Source organism: Panicum hallii, chromosome 5, assembly GCF_002211085.1.
Source record: "Panicum hallii strain FIL2 chromosome 5, PHallii_v3.1, whole genome shotgun sequence".
Classification (NCBI taxonomy): Eukaryota; Viridiplantae; Streptophyta; class Magnoliopsida; order Poales; family Poaceae; genus Panicum; species Panicum hallii.
In genome coordinates, this window is record NC_038046.1 from 5,747,131 (window position 1) to 5,766,440 (window position 19,310).

The 19,310-nt window shown below is 45.5% G+C and overlaps 2 protein-coding genes across 2 annotated transcripts; one reads left to right on the forward strand and one right to left on the reverse strand.

The window, feature by feature from the left end:
- Positions 1-3,041: 3,041 nt before the first annotated feature.
- On the forward strand, positions 3,042-4,100 carry LOC112891679 (the record flags this gene model as incomplete). The annotated part of the gene is made up of 2 exons (XM_025958600.1): positions 3,042-3,352; positions 3,551-4,100. Coding segments are annotated over 2 exons (861 nt in total), but the record flags the coding sequence as incomplete, so codon positions are not given.
- A 92-nt stretch (positions 4,101-4,192) lies between these two features.
- Positions 4,193-18,157, reverse strand: LOC112891555. The gene is made up of 3 exons (XM_025958446.1): positions 17,741-18,157; positions 17,345-17,657; positions 4,193-4,437 (listed from the first exon to the last, which is right to left on the reverse strand). The coding sequence occupies exons 1-3, from the start codon at positions 18,155-18,157 to the stop codon at positions 4,193-4,195; spliced, it is 975 nt and encodes a 324-aa protein (XP_025814231.1).
- Between the last annotated feature and the right edge of the window lie 1,153 nt (positions 18,158-19,310).

The following is a 19,310-nucleotide window of genomic DNA, read 5'->3' on the forward strand; positions in this document are numbered from 1 at the left end:
CAATCTACTTATATAAGCTCATGGTCATCAGATCACGCGCCTAACTTGTAAACCAGCTTATCTAATCTAGGCCCTCCAGCTAAATAATTGTATAAGCTGTCCTAGACCAGCTTATTTTAATTTTTCTCATCTATGTAAGTTTTAAGCTTGGGGTAGACCCAAGTATGCAAAGATAGTCCTCAGTACGTGCATGCGCACCTTCTCTCTTTCTGATCGATCGACGAAGCAGCAGTTCATTGCACAATGTTTGCATGCGCGGTTGACGCTGGAGACTACCGATTTCTGAAACTAGCCACTGTGCATATTCCTTTCGCATGCTACGTACTCCATTTTGCTTCTGCTGCGATGAACCACAAATTTCTGCGGGCGCAACAATTTTCAGTTAAATATTAATTTTTTACTAGGCTAAATACATCCAGAAAAAAACGAATTAAATAGGAAAAGAAACAGAAAAAGACAAAAAGGCAATAGCAGGAGACAAGAGACATGAGAGAACCGGATGCGAGGAACTTGTTACTTGTGCGATGACTCATGGGAGTTGGATATTTCAGTGGGTCCTTTTTTTTTTTGCGCAAACGACGGGGGATGAGTATCCCCACCTGGAGCTCTACCCCTGATCCCAGACTAGGCGGTAATGGAGGGTGCGTTGAGCACTAGAGTGGTTAACCGTTGGACCAGGTTACAGAGTTAGAACGGAGGAGAGATTGAAGCTGATTCTATCTGAAGAGTTTACATCATCGATCAGCTACAACTTTCATCTTGGTCGGAAACCGGCAGCTCCAGAGCCGGAAATCAGATCGGTAGTTGCTGAGTAGGTGCGGGAGGCTCGGCGGTATGTTCGTGAACACAAAGTCGTGCCGGTGCTTGCTTCTCGGATATTTTCATGATGTCTTTGTCTGCCTCCAAAAGAAGATGTTGCGACCTAAGCATGCTAGGATGAGCCACGCATTCGCCGCGCCCGTAGTGCTGTGCACTTCACTATGTGTTGCCCTATCCGTTATTTGCGTGTCTCTTAGGGCTGGCTGAAATGTATGTTTGAATTGGAATGGATTTGGGCTGGATTGGTTGATATGTGTGTCAAGTGAGAACTGAAATGGGTTTCAACCTGGCATGCTTTCCACAGCACACAAACTAAAGACTATGGAATAACCAATACACATACATAAGTTTTTATTTCAGGCCAGAAAAATATTAAAACACAAATGGAAGCTGCAGAAGCAGCACCCCTGTCCATAGATGCCTTTAAGCATCTTACATGGACGTTCAGAAACAGCTTTGCCTGACTATATATCAGAAAAGTGTTCAAAAAGTTCAGCCTTACACGTGGACTCCTCATCTCACTCCGCACAAGCATGAAACATCCGGAACATATATAATGCTTAGCTCCTACATGAAACCAAACTCATAAAAAACTAAAGTAATCTTACTGTGTTACTAATTAGAGTCTCTTTTGAAGGTTCCACGTGAATCCACCTAGAATCCTAGGTGGATACTCTAAAAAAATAGAGAAATTTTAGAAATTCTCATAAAAATAAGAAATATCTGGCCATTAATCCGATAACTCTAATCATAATAGCTATTGAATCTGTTATTTTTTCTAATAAATTATCCACCTCTACCATTATGAAAATAGCCTAAAGTAACCCTTAAACATGTATCTAAATTACCCACCTCTATTATTATAAAAAATAATCTAAAGTAATCCCCTAATCTTCATACAAATTACCCACATATGCCATTATAAAAAATAATATCAAATAACCCCATAAGTTTGTATTGCGGCCGGCAGCTGCAACTGTTTGGATATACATTTCTATTTTCTTTTGCTCGTGTGCTCGGGTAGGGTGGCCAGGATTCGTGACCACACCAGGGTGTTCCTGCCTTCCTAATGATCCCAGACTCACCGACATTTCAGAAAGATGAACCGATATGTGTTCATCCACATCAATGGATCCTACAATGCACTAATCTCCGTGCCACGTTTCCGGGACGCCCTACTCCACGACTCTTTTTTTTATTCACCTATTCCACGACTCTGCTATCTTAGAGCAACTCCAAAAGCCTAGCTATTTTTTCTAGCTAAATATAGAGTTTAGAGTTCTCTAAAAAATAGACAACTATCTAAACTAGTGGAGCAAACCAACAAACTCTTCAATTTCAGACTATCCATATTCAAACCACTTATGGGCCACTATTTTTCTCTCCAGCAGATCGTCCGACGCGTCGGCCTTGAGGCCTTTGGGCCATCTCGTTTTTTTTTCTGTTGAGCATCGATGCCTTGGCATGCAGGCCTTTGGTCTTTTTTTTCCCGCATCTAATCGACCTGGTCCAGGATTGTGGCCCAGATCGTCCCTTGGAGCGTCCCTCCGCGTTCACCTCCAAATCGTTTTTTTTTCTGTTGAGCATCGATGCCTTGGCCTGCAGGCCTTTGGCTTTTTTTTTCTCGCATCTAGTCGACCTGGCCTCCTTTGGCTGTTTTTTTCTCGTGACGCATCGACAGCAGGTCTTCTTTCACCGCCGCCGCCGTGATCTGCAGGTCTTTCGCCGCCGCGGCGTCCTGGATGGTGGACGCTGGACGTTGCCACCGTGCCATCGACGTCTTGGTGCTCGATGGTGCCGCGGCGACATCGACGCCGGGGCGCAGTGCCCGTAGGGTTTCGTGCGCGACGGTATGGAGTTCAGATGATGAGTTCAATCAGTTTGTAATGAATGAAGTGATTGATCCCTCCTCTTCCGATGATGAAAATGATCTATTTTTTGGTGCGGCGCACATGATTATTGAGGACTCGGTTAATCACCCGGGTCGAATTGGTTCTGTTGAGGGACATGAGATAGTGGATCGTAAAAGATTATTGTACCATAGTCTTCTTTACAAAGACTATTTTTCCGAGAATCCTACGTTCAATGCAAAGACTTTTAGACGGAGGTTTGTATCTTTTCTATAATTTTTAGAAATTTTTTATGTTATTACGTCTATTACGAGGATTGCTAATTTTTTAATTGTGTCATGATATAGGTTTCGGATGAGGTGACCTGTATTTCTTCGTATAATGAACGCTGTTGAGCAACATGACGACTATTTTATGCAGAAGAGAAATGCAGCTGGTGTGCTAGGACTATCTTGTCTGCAGAAGGTCGTTGCAGCTTTTCGTATGTTAGCTTATGGAGTACCGGCTGATGCTTTGGACGAGTACATCCGTATTGGTGAGAGTACCTCTCTGGAAGCTTTGAGAAAGTTTGTAGTAGCTATTGTTGAGGTTTTTGGACCGGAGTACATGAGATTGCCTAATAAACAGGATACCGATAAGTTACTTGCAATTGGAGAGAGCAGAGGATTTCCTGATATGCTTGGGTCTATAGATTGTATGCATTGGAGCTGGAAAAATTGTGCTACTGCATGGCACGGGATGTACAGGGGACATAAAAAGGAGCCTACAATTATACTTGAATCAGTTGCATCTAAAGATTTATGGATATGGCATGCATTCTTTGGCATGCCTGGTTCACACAATGATATAAATGTGCTTCAAAGATCTCACATATTTGCAAGGCTTGCTGAGGGGGAAGGCCCACAAGTTAATTATAACATCAATGGACATGATTATTCAATGGGTTATTATCTAGCAGATGGCATATATCCGTCGTGGGCAACTTTTGTTAAGACCATTCCAGAGCCACAAGGTAATAAGAAAAAATATTTTGCAAAGGCACAAGAAGCGTGTCGAAAGGATGTTGAAAGGGCATTTGGGGTTCTGCAATCACGCTTTGCTATTGTTCGTGGGGCAGCTCGTTTGTGGGATGAAGACACCCTCCATGATATTATGATGGCTTGCATCATAATGCATAACATGATTGTTGAAGATGAGCGAGATGAGTACGGAGGACAATATGAGTACAATTTTGACGATATGGGACATTATGTTTGCAACTATGACGATATGGGAGAAAGGGTGACAGTTTCACATAATGCTGCACCTGAACTTGATGCTTTCATTCAAAATTACAAAAACATCAAGAATAAGGAAACACACTATCAACTCAAGGCAGACCTGATCGAGCACTTGTGGCAAAATCATTCAGAGTTATACAATATTGATTAATGTTAATTCATTTATTTGTGTACTCCATTGAATAATTATTTGTGAACTCCATTCAATAATTATTTGTGTACTAAAACTATAACTATACAGTTCTAGATATTGCAACGTCTTGCAAGAATCTCATTCTGACGCACTTCATAATATTGTTGTTGTTTGTAGTTCATTGTGCTCAAATCCAAACCAAGAATTCTCTCCTCTTCCAGGTCTCTTTCGAACTCAAACTTTTCTTTCCCCAATTTGATCCTTTCTTCTTGGAAAGCAAAGACTTTGTTGCACCTCTCTTCTTTCTTCAATTCTTTCTCAAGGTCAGCTTCTTTCTTTTTTGCCATTAGATAGTTGTAAGCATCTAGGCCCTCAAGGTATGTTTCGGTGATTAATGACAACCATTATTGTGACTAATGAGTTTGTGCAGATTTATAGATCATTATCGCTCATTTGGTTATATGTCAAAAGAGGCCCCTAATTTTCATTATTCAAAAAGGCGATCTCGGCATTCAACTCATTAATATGTCAAGACTAAGTATCTTTCTAGTCCTAAGTGTCATAAGGTTGAGAAGGACACTTAGGTTAGTATAGGTTTTATAGTTTTGTAGTGATCGCACTATTAAGAGGGGTTTAGGCTTAGTAACTTGAGCATGGACATGATCATTTGAAAATGGATGCACACAATGGTCACTCAGATTTCTAGAAGCTCAAATAAGTGGTTCTCAACTTATATTTCAAGAAGTATTTGGATTTCATTCAAGACTCAAGTCAGAAAACACAAAATCAGAAAAATCCTTAACACCGGTTTAACCGACGCCTCAAGTTTTCTATACGTCGGTTAAACTAGGTCAGCAGAGTCTGGACAAGTCTATACACCGGTTCAACCGACGATATTTAAAATTAACGTCGGTGCAGTTGTCCAGAGACTTGGTTTTTTAGTTGATCAGTGGACAACTACACTCACCGGTTACACCGACGCTATTTGAAATTGGACGTCGGTGCAGTTGTCCAGTGACTTGGTTTTTCAGTTGTTCAATGGATGACTACACTCACCGGTTAAACCGATGCAACGACGGTTAATCTGCCCAAGCTGTAACGGCTAGTTTTCAGAAGGGGCAGTTTACATTCACCGGTTAAACCGACGATGACTATTGGAGGGATGTCGGATTAACCGGCGCTACGCAGTTTTCCGGCAGCTTTTCCTCCAACGGCTCTATTCGTGTGAGCTGCCTATATATACCCCTCCAATGGGTCATTCTAATACTCTTGACACCAGGCAACACCCAAACACACATACTATAGTCAAGAGCCACCTTGAGCTTCATCATTTCATACACTTGTTCATTCAATCATTTAAGAAGCAAGATTAAGGACTTGAGTAGAGAGAAGCTTGTGTGCATCCATTCTTGGTGATTGGTTCTTGCTCAAGTGAAGGCCTTAGCTTGTTACTCTTGGTGATTGGCATCACCTAGGCTATCTTGGTGATCGAGGTGATTCTCGCGGAGCTTGCCAAGGATTGTGGAAGCCCGGAGAAGAAGATTGTACGTGGCTTGATCTCCACCACACCGGGATGGTGAACGGAGACTCTTAGTGAGCGCCCTCGTCTTGGTGACTTGGGAGGTGACAATACTCTTTATGAGTGTCACAACATGGATTAGGGGTGTGTGCCAACACATCGATACCACGGGAAAAAATCCGGTTGTCCCTTGTCCACTTTACTTATTCAAGCATTATCTTTCATGCAATTCATTCATATGCTTGATTTAGGGATCACTAGTTAGCTCTACCTTGCTAGGCTTTGTCTCTTTTTATCCTTCCTAGCTTGCGTCAGTAGTTTAGTTGCCCGGTTGGTGAATTGGTGCCTTTCTAGTTTTGCATAGGTTAAGGTTATTTTATCTCGTTTTAGAAATTGAAAAAGGCTGAATTCACCCCCCCTCTTGGTCAATCGATCATTTCAATTGGTATCAGAGCCTCGTTGCTCATTTGGATCATTAGGCTTCACCGCCTAGAGCTATGGCCAAGATGGGTGGTTCGCCGCCTCACTTCGAGGGCAAGAACTTTGCCTATTGGAAAGTTCGCATGGCCGCATACCTTGATGCGATTGCCCCCGAAGTATGGTTGGCAACTAAAGTCGGGTTCACCGGAGATCCCACCCCGAACAATTAAAATGGAATGCTAAAGCTAGAAATGCAATTTTCGAAGCTATTAGTGAGGAGGTCTTTGCTAGAGTAAATGGCATGGACCTAGCAAGTGATATTTGGAAGGAGCTCATTGAAATTCATGAAGGTTCCACCAAAGTTCGTGAGCAAAAATATCACTTGTTTAGAGCTAAATATGATTCCTTTAAAATGCTAGCTCATGAAAATTGCAATGATATGTATTCTCGCTTGAATGTCATTGTCAAGGACATTAATGCACTTGAAATTTTCAAAATTGACAGTGCATCCATCAACCGCAAGATTCTCATACTCCTCCCGAAGCCCAAGTATAACATTATCAATGCTATGCTTCAAAAGGAGGATCTCGCCACAATGGAAGTAGGAGAACTTGTGGGCGAAATTCGCGCTCATGAAATGAGCATTCTTGGTATGTCCGAAGAGCCAACATCAAGCAAGTCAATTGCTCTAAAGACCAAGACAAACAAATCCCGCAAGCTCAAGATGGTCAAACAAGACTCAAGATCAAGCAATGAAGAAGATGATCATCATGAGAGCTCATCCGATGATGAAGATGATGGAGAACTTGCTCTCATGATGAGAAAGTTCACACGCTTGAATGAGAAGATCAATAAGAAGGGTTTCAACTTTGACTCCAAGAAGTGAATGTTCCGGCCAATGGATGTCAAGAACAAGATTTGCTACAATTGTGGCGAAAAAGGACACATCCGTCCAAATTGCCCCAAGCCGGACAAAAGAAGTAAGGACAACAAGAGTAAGCATCGCCATGATTCAAGCGATGATGAAGAAGAGGAGAGGAAGAACAAAAACAAGAGATTTGGGAAGAAGAAGACCCATGACAAGAAGACCAAGCTCTTCCCAAAGAAGAAAAGGCACACCAAGAAAAGTTTCTTGGTGGAGAAACAAGAGTGGGTGACCGATGTCTCATCAAGCGAAGACTCAAGTTATGAAGAAGACATTGTCACCATCGCCCTCACCAATGAAGAACCATCTCTACCTCCGCCTCCTATGTGCCTCATGGCAAAAGGTAACACCAAGGTATGTGAGGTAGATAGTGAAGATGATAGTATGAAGAGCTTGATCCAAATGAATTTACTAACCTCATCAATGAGTATACATCCGTCATCAAGAGGGAAAAGGGCAAAGTCAAAATTCTTGAGAGCACTCATGCCAAGTTAGAGCTTGCCCACTCCGACTTACTTAGTAAGTACAATGACTTGCTCAAAAAGCACAATGAGTCACTTGTACTTGCTAAGCAAGTTGAAGAGAGCCACAAAAAGCTCAAACGAGAGCATAGGGAGTTGGCTCATAAGTATCAAGAACTTAAATTTGCTTATGAAGTAATTGACCCAAGTTTTGAAAAAGTTGTTCATGAAAAGATCAATGCTTCTACTTCATGTGATGACCTACTCATTGATGCATATGCCACTAATGTTGTGCCCAAGCTTGCTTTTTCTAGGGAAAAGGAATTGATGGATCAAGTGGCAATCCTCAAGAGTAGTGTGGAGAAACTCTGAAGGGGAGAATACATCCACAAGGAGATTCTCTTTAACAATTTCCGTGACTATGGTAAGAGAGGTCTTGGTTCATTTCCGGAGCCAAACATGGCTACAACTCCTTCTCCGGAGATCAAGACAAGCTTCATCAAGGAAGTTGACTCATATTGCCAACATTGCCAAGTCACCGGGCACCACATTAGGGAGTGCACTTTACCATCACGTCCTCTTCCTAAATTACCCAAAAATTACTCATCAATGTTGCAAAATAATCATTTTCTCTTGAGTAAAGTGAAGGGCAAGGTGAAGGCCAAGTTCATTGGCAAAATTGCTAAGGAGTCGAAGAAGAAGCTCCCCAAGCAACTTTGGGTCCCAAAATCTCTTGTCGCACATGTGCAAGACCCAAAGCATGTTTGGGTTCCGAAAACTCAAAAATAAATTCTCATGTGTGTAGGTGAACTACAAAGCCGGTGGAAAACATTGGGTACTTGATAGCGGTTGCTCTCAACACATGACCGGCAATGATAGCATGTTCACCTCACTTGAAGACCCCGGTGATCATGAACATGTCACCTATGGTGATAACTCAAAGGGGAAAGTCTTAGGTTTGGGTAGAATTGCAATTTCAAAAGATTTATCCATTTCAAATGTGTTGTTTGTAGAAGCACTTAGTTTTAATCTTATTTCTATTGCACAATTATGTGATCTTGGACTAACGTGTGCCTTTGACAAGAATGGTGTTGTAGTGACTCATGAAAAAGACAAGTCATTGGTATTCACGGGGTTTAGGCATGGCAATATCTATTTGGTGGATTTCTCTTCAAAGCAAACAAGCACCATGACTTGCCTCTTCACCAAGTCGTCTCTTGGGTGGCTTTGGCATAGAAGAATTGCTCATATTGGCATGAGCAATCTCAAGAAAGCCCACAAGAAAGGGATGATCACCGGCATAAAGGACGTCACTTTTGACAAGAACAAGCTATGCAAAGCATGTCAAGCCGGGAAGCAAGTTGCAACTCATCATCCTATCAAGACGATGTTGTCTACCTCCAAGCCGCTCGAGCTAGTACACATGGATCTCTTTGGTCCAACTTCATACAAGAGCATTGGTGGTAACCTCTATTGCCTAGTAATTGTTGATGATTTTTCACGTTACACTTGGGTCATGTTTCTAGGCGATAAGGGTGAAACCCCGGAAATCTTCAAGTCACTTGCAAGAAAAGCTCAAAGGGAATACAATTCCCCAATCGTGAAGATCCGGAGTGACAACGGCACCGAGTTTAGAAATATGAAGATTGAAGAATGGTGCGATGAAGAAGGAGTCAAACATGAGTTTTCCGCCACCTACACGCCTCAACAAAATGGAGTGGTGGAAAGAAAGAACAAAACACTTATCACCCTAGCAAGAGCAATGTTGGATGATTATGGCACGTCCGAGAAGTTTTGGGCGGAAGCAATCAACACGGCGTGTCATGCATCCAACCGAATGTATCCTCACCGACTCCTCAAGAAAACTCCATATGAGCTCATCACCGGGAGGAAACCAAATATATCATTTTTTCGGGCCTTTGGTTGCAAATGCTTCATTTATAAGAAGAAAAGGCTCGGTAAGTTTGAAAGTAGATGTGATGAAGGTTTCTTTCTTGGTTATGCATCAAACTCCAAAGCATATAGAGTATTCACTCAAACCTCCGGGTTAGTTGAAGAAACATGTGATGTGGAGTTTGATGAATGTAATGGCTTCCAAGAGAAGGTTGTTGGCTATGAAAATGTAGGGGATGAAGAGATTGAAGAAGGCTTAAAGAAGATGTCCATTGGGGATATCAAGCCGGAGGAGGTGCATGAAGACAATGATCAAGGGGGAGGAACTTCCTCATCTTTGCCAAACACCTCCACGGCACCCCAAGTGGATGAAGATCAAGATAAAATTGATCCACTACCTCAAGAAAATGTGTCAACGACAACACCCCAACTCCAAGAACAAGAAGAGCAAAATGTTCCACCACAAGCACAAGTCACTCATGATCCACCCCAACAAGCATCCACGCAAATACCGCTAGCGAAGCATGGTCGCATCTCCAAGGATCATCCAATAGGTCAAATCATTGGTAGTCCTTCCAAAGGAGTAAGAACTCGCTCTAAGTATGCTTCATTTTGCGAACATCACTCGTTTGTTTCTTGTATTGAACCCACTAGCATAGAGGAAGCACTTGAGGACTCGGATTGGGTGATGGCCATGCAAGAAGAGTTGAACAATTTCACCCGCAATGAAGTATGGGTCCTCGAAGCTCCTCCGAAAGACAAAAACATCATCGGCACAAAGTGGGTCTTTCGAAACAAGCAAGATGAACATGGGGTGGTGGTACGCAACAAAGCAAGACTTGTGGCAAAAGGGTTTTCTCAAGTCGAAGGTTTGGATTTTGGTGAAACTTTTGCTCCGGTCGCAAGACTTGAAGCTATCCGCATTCTTCTTGCTTACTCTTCACATCATAATATTAAGTTATATCAAATGAATGTGAAAAGTGCTTTCTTAAATGGCTTTATTAACGAACTTGTTTATGTTAAGCAACCTTCCGGGTTTGAAGATCCGAGGAATCCCAACCATGTTTATAGGTTGCACAAGGCACTCTACGGGCTCAAACAAGCTCTAAGGGCTTGGTATGAGAGGCTTCGTGACTTCCTAATCATGCAAGGCTTCAAAATCGGGAGGGTGAACACCACTTTGTTCACAAAAGACGTCAACGGGGATCTTTTCATTTGTCAAATTTATGTTGACGATATTATCTTTGGCTCAACTAATGATTTACTAAGCCATGAGTTTGCTACCATGATGTCTAGGGAATTCGAGATGTCCATGATTGGCGAATTGACTTTCTTCCTTGGTTTTCAAGTCAAACAAATGAAAGAAGGGACATTCATCTATCAAGAAAAATATACTAAAGATATCTTGAAGAAATTCAAGATGGATGAATGCAAGCCAATTAAGACTCCCATGGCTACAAATGGGCATCTCGACTTGGATGTGGACGGTAAATCTGTTGATCAATCCCTCTATCGTTCTATGATAGGGTCTTTGCTTTACCTTACCGCATCTAGGCCCGATATAATGTTTAGTGTGTGCTTGTGTGCCCGTTTTCAAGCTAACCCTAAGGAATCACACCTTTCTGCTGTGAATAGGATCCTTCGGTATCTCAAGCACACTCCTAGCATAGGCTTGTGGTGCACCAAAGGCGCTAGATTAGATCTCTTGGGATACTCGGATTCGGATTTTGCCGGAAGCCGTGTGGATCGCAAGAGTACCTCCGGGGGTTGCCACTTGCTTGGGCGTTCTCTAATTTCTTGGTCGAGTAAGAAGCAAAATTCCGTGGCTTTGTCCACCGCGGAAGCGGAATATATAGCAGCTGGTGCATGTTGTGCAGAAATTCTATATATGAAGCAAACCCTTTTGGACTTTGGTGTGAAACTAGAAAGAATACCACTCATTTGTGATAATGAAAGTGCCGTAAAAATTGCCAAGAATCCGGTTCAACACTCTCGCACAAAGCACATTGATATTCGCCATCACTTCTTGCGTGATCACGAAGCCAAGGGGGACATTTCCCTTCAAGGTGTGAGATCCGAGGAGCAATTGGCGGATATTTTCACAAAACCTTTAGACGAGAGTAACTTTATTAGGCTAAGAAATGAGCTTAATGTGTTAGATGCGGCAAACGTCATGTAAGTTGCCATGTCATATAGAAAAATGCATACATATAGGACACTTGTCTAACCATGGTAAGATAGTGATGAGCAAGGGTTTAGCTAGAGGTGGTGGTCCACTTTTTTTCCTCTAGGCTTGTAGAAAGGCTCATCATGATGAAGCTTTTCGTGGGATCAAACTTGACAATTAGATTTTAAATTCTCGTCATGCATTTGCTTGTCATATAGTTGTGCACCTCATGTTTACCTTTCTTTCGCATGTGATTGTAGTTTGCATTATCATTGCATGCGTAAAGGTTACAAAGAAGATCACTTGATGAAAATGAGACTTGTTTTACGTGCAAGATCTTAATTCATGAGAAGTGAAAAGAGTAAAGTGTTAGGTGCGTTATTGCCTAGTGAGGAATGTCATGGTGAGTTTGAAGCTTTCCTCCTTCAATATTCCTATGACATGGCTCATACATTTTAATTTGGCGCTCTGTCTGTCTTGCGACTTTTCCTTGATTTTGAAAAGAAAAACTATTTAAGTTATTAAGCTATCCTATTTACTTTGAGGGGTAAAGTCGTCTATGCAAGTCCATTAACTTGAGTTTAGTTGAATCTTATAAGTTCATTGGACTTAGCATAGAAAAGTGAGTTGAGAGAGGGTTTTTGGGTTCACCGGTTAAACCGACGTTCAATGGATCTATACCCATCGGTTTAACCGGCGTTACTAAGTGTCAGTTTCAGCTCAGTCATTTCAGGCGTTCAACCGATGTATACAAAGTTCGCAGCATCGGATCAACCGGTGAATAGATCACAAATTTGACCTAAAAATCAATTGTTATTTGCATCGTTTAACCGACGAGTTCATTTGTGGAAGCATCGGTTCAACCGGCGTACAGATGCAGATTTGGAAGAGTTTCTGGTAAACTACACCGACGCAATCAACCGGCGTTCAAAACCTAAGCGTCGGATCAACCGGCGATAAGAAAATCTGCGGGGTCCACATGTCATATTACTCTCTTGCCGGCTCACGACCCTCTACTCACTTTCGCTTCTAAGCCGTCGTTTTGCCTTCGCTCTCACCACCGTCGCCTCCGCCGCCGCCGTTCGCCGCCGTTCACCATCCGCATCATCCGCCGCCGCACCCGCACACCTTGCGCGCCGCCGCCGTCACCTGCCGCCCGCGCGCACGCGCACCGCCCCTCACGCTTGCGCCCGTGCGCCACCGCGCCGTCGCCACCACCACAGCGCCACCCACGCCCCACCGTGCCACCGCCAGTGCGTTCCACGCCGTCGCCTGCACGTCCTGCACCTCCACCGTGCCGCTGCCCACGCGCATTGCACCACATTCACGCATCCACGCCTCGCACGCCACGTGTTCGGCATTTTGCCCGAACCATCGCGCTAGCCCTCGCTCACCGCTCCGCTTTCTTGTTTCTGTTGTTTGTCGAGATGGGTCGTGATAAGAGGAAAGGAAAGGAGATCGTGGTCGAGGAGCCCGCTCGCAAGCGGACTCGCGCAGCGAGAGAGGCCGAGAGGGCCGAGATGGTGGCTAAGGCCGCCGAGGAGCAGGCATCAGGCCGTGCTCGTCCGTTTGCTATCAGGGACACGCCAGCCAGAGGCAGAGGCAGAGGCAGAGGGATGGGCAGAGTCCGAGGTGCCAGGGCCAGCAGAGCCGCAGCAGCAGCAGCAGAGTCAGAGCAGTCCCATTCAGCGGCAGAATCGGATTCAGACATAGAGACAGAGCAGTCTGAGCAGTCTCAGGGGCAGGATACACAGCAGTCACCAGCTCTACGACGTTCTGGCCGCACCCGGCAGACGTCCCCCGCAGAGGAGACTTCACCAGCGACCGAGCGTCGCACCGGACCGAGGACGCGAGGAGGCCACCAGCCACAGGAGCCTCGCAGGTCCACCGCAGCAGCAGCAGCTCGTCGAGCCGAGGCCCTAGCGGCCGAGCGCGTAGTGTTCCGCATGGACACTGTCGTACGTCTGGAGCCAGGTGTGCTGCTCCAGAACTTGACCAAGGCCAATGCGGCGAAGGTCAAGAGGCTCAGGTGGAGTGTACAGGAGGAGGAGTGGTTCCCGGTGACACGTGACAGCAGGGTCGATCGTAGATTCTGGACACTCCTTCAGGCCAGTTTCTACGAGACCTATTAGAGGCGGGGCCACAGGATCTTTCCTCACAGAGTTCTTGACTGGGTATCTTTGAGGACAGCTGCAGGGGTAGCAGATATCAGGGAGCACTTTGCTCACTTCAGGGGTCTGCCCAGGTTGCTCTCGATCGAGAAGAACAGATATATTGAGAATTGGGTCAGGGTCTTCTATGCTACAGCTTGGATAGCCCCAGAGCGCAGAGCTGTTCACTTCATGTTTGAAGGGCAGCTATTTGGATTGTCCAGAGCGACTCTTGCTGGGATCCTTGGAGTTGACCTTGTTGACGTCTCTCTGCACGAGATGGTCTACGGTGATGCAGATCCACCTCGCAGAGCCATGATTGGCGGGATTGCTCCTTCTCACGAGGCGATCTCACAGTGCTTCCGCCAGCCCTTTCCAGCCTCCTACGCCAGAGTCCCCAGCCTGCTGACCCCCGAGACTTACGCAGTTCACATGGCACTCCGGAGGACGTTACTCCCGAGGAGTGGCTACCCAGAGGGGTTCACAGGTCTGCAGCAGCTACTGCTTCTTCACATTCTCACTCACGAGCCGTTCGATATTGTTGACTTCATTCTGGCTGAGATTGAGGATGTCATCACTGACGGGATGGGCGTTGTCCGACAATCTTCTTATGCTCACTGGATCAGCTTCATCTGTTCTATGATTGTGCCAGCTGAGTCACCCGTCAGTGCAGTCTACAGGCAGGACGAGGTCCCCTGGTTTCCCGTCTACCGTCCGACAGCACCCTCAGACAGGAGGAGAGGGAGACAGGCAGATCGAGCTGCCATGGCACGGCTGTCACCTGAGGTTCAGGCCCGTGTTGCACAGGAGGATGAGGCACTGCTAGCCGCAGAGGCACAGCTTCCCGGAGGAGATGATGAGATACATTGGTCAGACCTAGAGTCAGACTCCTCCGAGGACGAGGAGTACTTCCCTGCACCTGCTCCAGCGAGTCACGATCACGAGGCAGGAGGTTCCGGAGAGCCAGCTCCAGTGTCAGCTGCTGCTGCTACCACAGTTTCAGAGTCTCAGGTGTCTCAGCCGTCTGAGCTCACCGCACTTCTGCAGCAGCTGGTCACACAGCAGAGAGAGGACCGTCGCGCCCAGGAGGAGGCCAGGAGAGCTCATGAGGCCCAGCTTGCAGAGATACAGAGAGAGGCCGCCCAAGAGCGAGCTGCTACCGAGGAGCGTTTTGTCGGCCTTATTGACAGAGTATCTCAGAGGACAGACGCTCAGTTTCAGCAGATGCAGCAGGGCATGATGGCGATGTTCGGGATGATTTCACAGCTATATTCTCACACCGGACTCGCCCCACAGCAGCCAGAACCGTCAGGCCTTCAGAGCGCTGGAGCACCACCACTTGCAGTTACACCAGCCCCAGTCTCCACTGCTCCAGCTTCTTTCGCGACCCCGGAGATCATGTTCTCATTATCAGCACTACTTGGGTCTGCGAGTCGTCCTCTCTTCTCTCCACTGCCTGCGACCTCACTCTTCCAGGAGTCAACCTCAGCAGTGCAGTCTGCCGGCCTCCCCGTCGTTCCACAGACACTATCTTCAGGGGGAGGCGGAGAGGTCTCTTTGGTTCAGCAGTCGTCACAGCCGGCAGCATCAGCACTCACCACTTCAGATGTTGACACATCTTCTGCTGAGCCGGCTACTACTTCCACGGATCCTCTCCCCGGCAGTGCTAGCACCAGGGCCTCGACGACAGCTACACCTCCGGTCAGCTCAGCACCAGCAGGCACTTCAGATCAGCTGCTACCGTCAGTCTCCGAGGATCCACCGTCCGACGACGACGACGACGATGACCCAGATCGCTTCCTTGCAGTACCTCGTCAGCTAGATCCGTAGATCGCTCCTTTTTGGGCTTTGATGCCAAAGGGGGAGAGGGAGTCAGGGGGAGGGTAGCATTAGAGAGAGCTCGTGATCAGGACCTTGATGTTTCTTATTGTACTATATTTGGTGTTAGTTCATAGATATGTATATTTGTCATTTGAGCATGCTGAGCTTTTGAGACATATCCATTGAGTTCCTTGATTTTCTCTTTTCGAGTTTACTTGTGTTTATTCGTGCCTTATCTCTCTCGCTCTCTCGTTATTTATGTTTATGTTGTCATCAATCACCAAAAAGGGGGAGATTGTAAGCATCTAGGCCCTCAAGGTATGTTTCGGTGATTAATGACAACCATTATTGTGACTAATGAGTTTGTGCAGATTTATAGATCATTATCGCTCATTTGGTTATATGTCAAAAGAGGCCCCTAATTTTCATTATTCAAAAAGGCGATCTCGGCATTCAACTCAATAATATGTCAAGACTAAGTATCTTTCTAGTCCTAAGTGTCATAAGTTTGAGAAGGACACTTAGGTTAGTATAGGTTTTATAGTTTTGTAGTGATCGCACTATTAAGAGGGGTTTAGGCTTAGTAACTTGAGCATGGACATGATCATTTGAAAATGGATGCACACAATGGTCACTCAGATTTCTAGAAGCTCAAATAAGTGGTTCTCAACTTATATTTCAAGAAGTATTTGGATTTCATTCAAGACTCAAGTCAGAAAACACAAAATCAGAAAAATCCTTAACACCGGTTTAACCGACGCCTCAAGTTTTCTATACGTCGGTTAAACTAGGTCAGCAGAGTCTGGACAAGTCTATACACCGGTTCAACCGATGATATTTAAAATTAACGTCGGTGCAGTTGTCCAGAGACTTGGTTTTTTAGTTGATCAGTGGACAACTACACTCACCAGTTACACCGACGCTATTTGAAATTGGACGTCGGTGCAGTTGTCCAGTGACTTGGTTTTTCAGTTGTTCAATGGATGACTACACTCACCGGTTAAACCGATGCAACGACGGTTAATCTGCCCAAGCTGTAACGGCTAGTTTTCAGAAGGGGCAGTTTACATTCACCGGTTAAACCGACGATGACTATTGGAGGGATGTCGGATTAACCGGCGCTACGCAGTTTTCCGGCAGCTTTTCCTCCAACGGCTCTATTCGTGTGAGCTGCCTATATATACCCCTCCAATGGGTCATTCTAATACTCTTGACACCAGGCAACACCCAAACACACATACTATAGTCAAGAGCCACCTTGAGCTTCATCATTTCATACACTTGTTCATTCAATCATTCAAGAAGCAAGATTAAGGACTTGAGTAGAGAGAAGCTTGTGTGCATCCATTCTTGGTGATTGGTTCTTGCTCAAGTGAAGGCCTTAGCTTGTTACTCTTAGTGATTGGCATCACCTAGGCGATCTTGGTGATCGAGGTGATTCTCGCGGAGCTTGCCAAGGATTGTGGAAGCCCGGAGAAGAAGATTGTACGTGGCTTGATCTCCACCACACCGGGATGGTGAACGGAGACTCTTAGTGAGCGCCCTCGTCTTGGTGACTTGGGAGGTGACAATACTCTTTATGAGTGTCACAACATGGATTAGGGGTGTGTGCCAACACATCGATACCACGGGAAAAAATCCGGTTGTCCCTTGTCCACTTTACTTATTCAAGCATTATCTTTCATGCAATTCATTCATATGCTTGATTTAGGGATCACTAGTTAGCTCTACCTTGTTAGGCTTTGTCTCTTTTTATCCTTCCTAGCTTGCGTCAGTAGTTTAGTTGCCCGGTTGGTGAATTGGTGCCTTTCTAGTTTTGCATAGGTTAAGGTTGCTTTATCTCGTTTTAGAAATTGAAAAAGGCCCAATTCACCCCCCCTCTTGGTCCATCGATCCTTTCAATAGTCCACTGCTTCGATGGTCGAACGTTGTCGTAGCTTCTGTTTCTCCTTCTTCTTGCCGTCAGGTCTTGCTGATGGTTCAGCTTCAGCACCACCAGCAAGAGGGGCACCACCAACAGCAGTTGTAGATACAACTGATGCGGGAGAAAAATTTGCCACGATCTTCTGTTTCTTATTGCTTGTTTTTTTGGTACAGCCAATTTCCTTCCGCCTTTCCGTCCACTTGGGCTTGTCCTTCAGGATTTTCCAGCAATGCAAGTAAACAAACTTCCTCCCTTTCACGTCTTCAGCCGTCCACATTGCACATGCATTTGCTATCTGCACATTTCAAACCAGCACACACATTACAGTGAAGTACAGACAAATGATCATAGCGATAAATAATGAGTTTGAGTAATAACCTTGTCATCAATTGTCCAACCACTGTGGTTCCTAGCCTCAATCCTGGACAGACATCCACAAAACAGATTCACATCATGTTGTATACCGGACCAACGATTCGATAAAGAACCTTCTGAACGACTGGACTCGAACGTCCTGTTTGCATGGAAATAGTCATGTATTCTTGTCCATAATGTGCCATGTGTTTGATCAACTCCTTGAATAGGATCCATGCCCACATTCAGCCAAGCTGACATTAGGAGTATGCCCTCCTCCTCTCTAAAATTTTTGCTTCTACCCTGAGAAATCTTGGCTGTTGCACGATTATGATGGATGGTTGTATTACTAGGAGGTGTGGGATCAATAGGAGGTGTGAGTTCTTGAGATTGTTCAACACCATTCACTAGGAGGTCAGTATAATACCCCCCTGAATCCATAGGCCCTGTGACAAAAAAATTATTGAAAATCAGAAGCAAAAGATTGGACAGTAACAGATTTATGCATGCAAATTTCTTTTGACAGGAAAAAAAATATGTTTGAATATATTGGCAAGCTATCAGTGCTAACTTCAAGAGACAGGGAAAATATCAATGATTTCACACTTATTCATCCAATAAAACTGCAATAGTAACCAAAGTGAATATGAGCTTAAACTTAAATGATGTGTTCAAAAAATGAAAGACAACATTTTCTACTGAACATGACTCCTAAACTGCTACGGCTTATATGATGCAGTCTGTAAACATATTTTACCAGTCAAGTATTTCAATGGTTATTTAGCAAGGAACCATCCTCATGATCTATAGATACAGAAATAACGAAAATTCATGTGCCATCAGCAGAAGTTGAGCATCATCAATATTGAATCTAAAGCTACCCAGACATTAGAAACAAGAAGCAGCATCTCACCAGTGTCCTCCTCATCGAATTGCTCAGCATTGACCTCATCTTCTGCCATCCGGCCATAAACTCCTGTGGTAGGAACCACCCGACGGGGAATCGATCCAACATTGGATTGCTGCATCTCTCCCTCCGGCCGATTTGCCTCAGAATCTACCGTTGCTGGCGCAAACTGAGGAAAGAACTGAGGAAAGGGAAGAGTGACGGCGGCGGATCCATTCCCCACGCCCGTTTGCCGAGCTGCCGTTGACCGGGGACGCGGCAGCCGGTTCATGGCGCGGCGGGGCGCGGGAGCTCGAGGGAGCAGATGAGCGGCGTGGCCGGGACGGAGCAGAGCAGCGCCGGCGTGAGGGCGCAGGGGTGCGATGGAGAAGACGAATGAGCGGCGGCGCGGGCGCGAGGACGCGAGGGAAATATGAGCGCGCGGGTGGGAGGGCACGACAGCGCGCGGGAAACTGGATGGGGAGGGCGCGGGAGGGTGCCGCAAGCGCGGGAGAAGGAGGATGGCGAGGGAGCCGGCCTCGCCAAATTTGCCGTCCGTGGACGCCGGGATGGCGATGCGGTTAGCGAGCGGGGGAGATGGCGACGCTGTTGGAACGAGCAGTATCAATGGTTTTCTTTTTTTTACCGATACAAAGTGTTTTGGCCAAGCTGTTGGAGTTGCCCTTAGTATCTTTAACGGAGCCGATT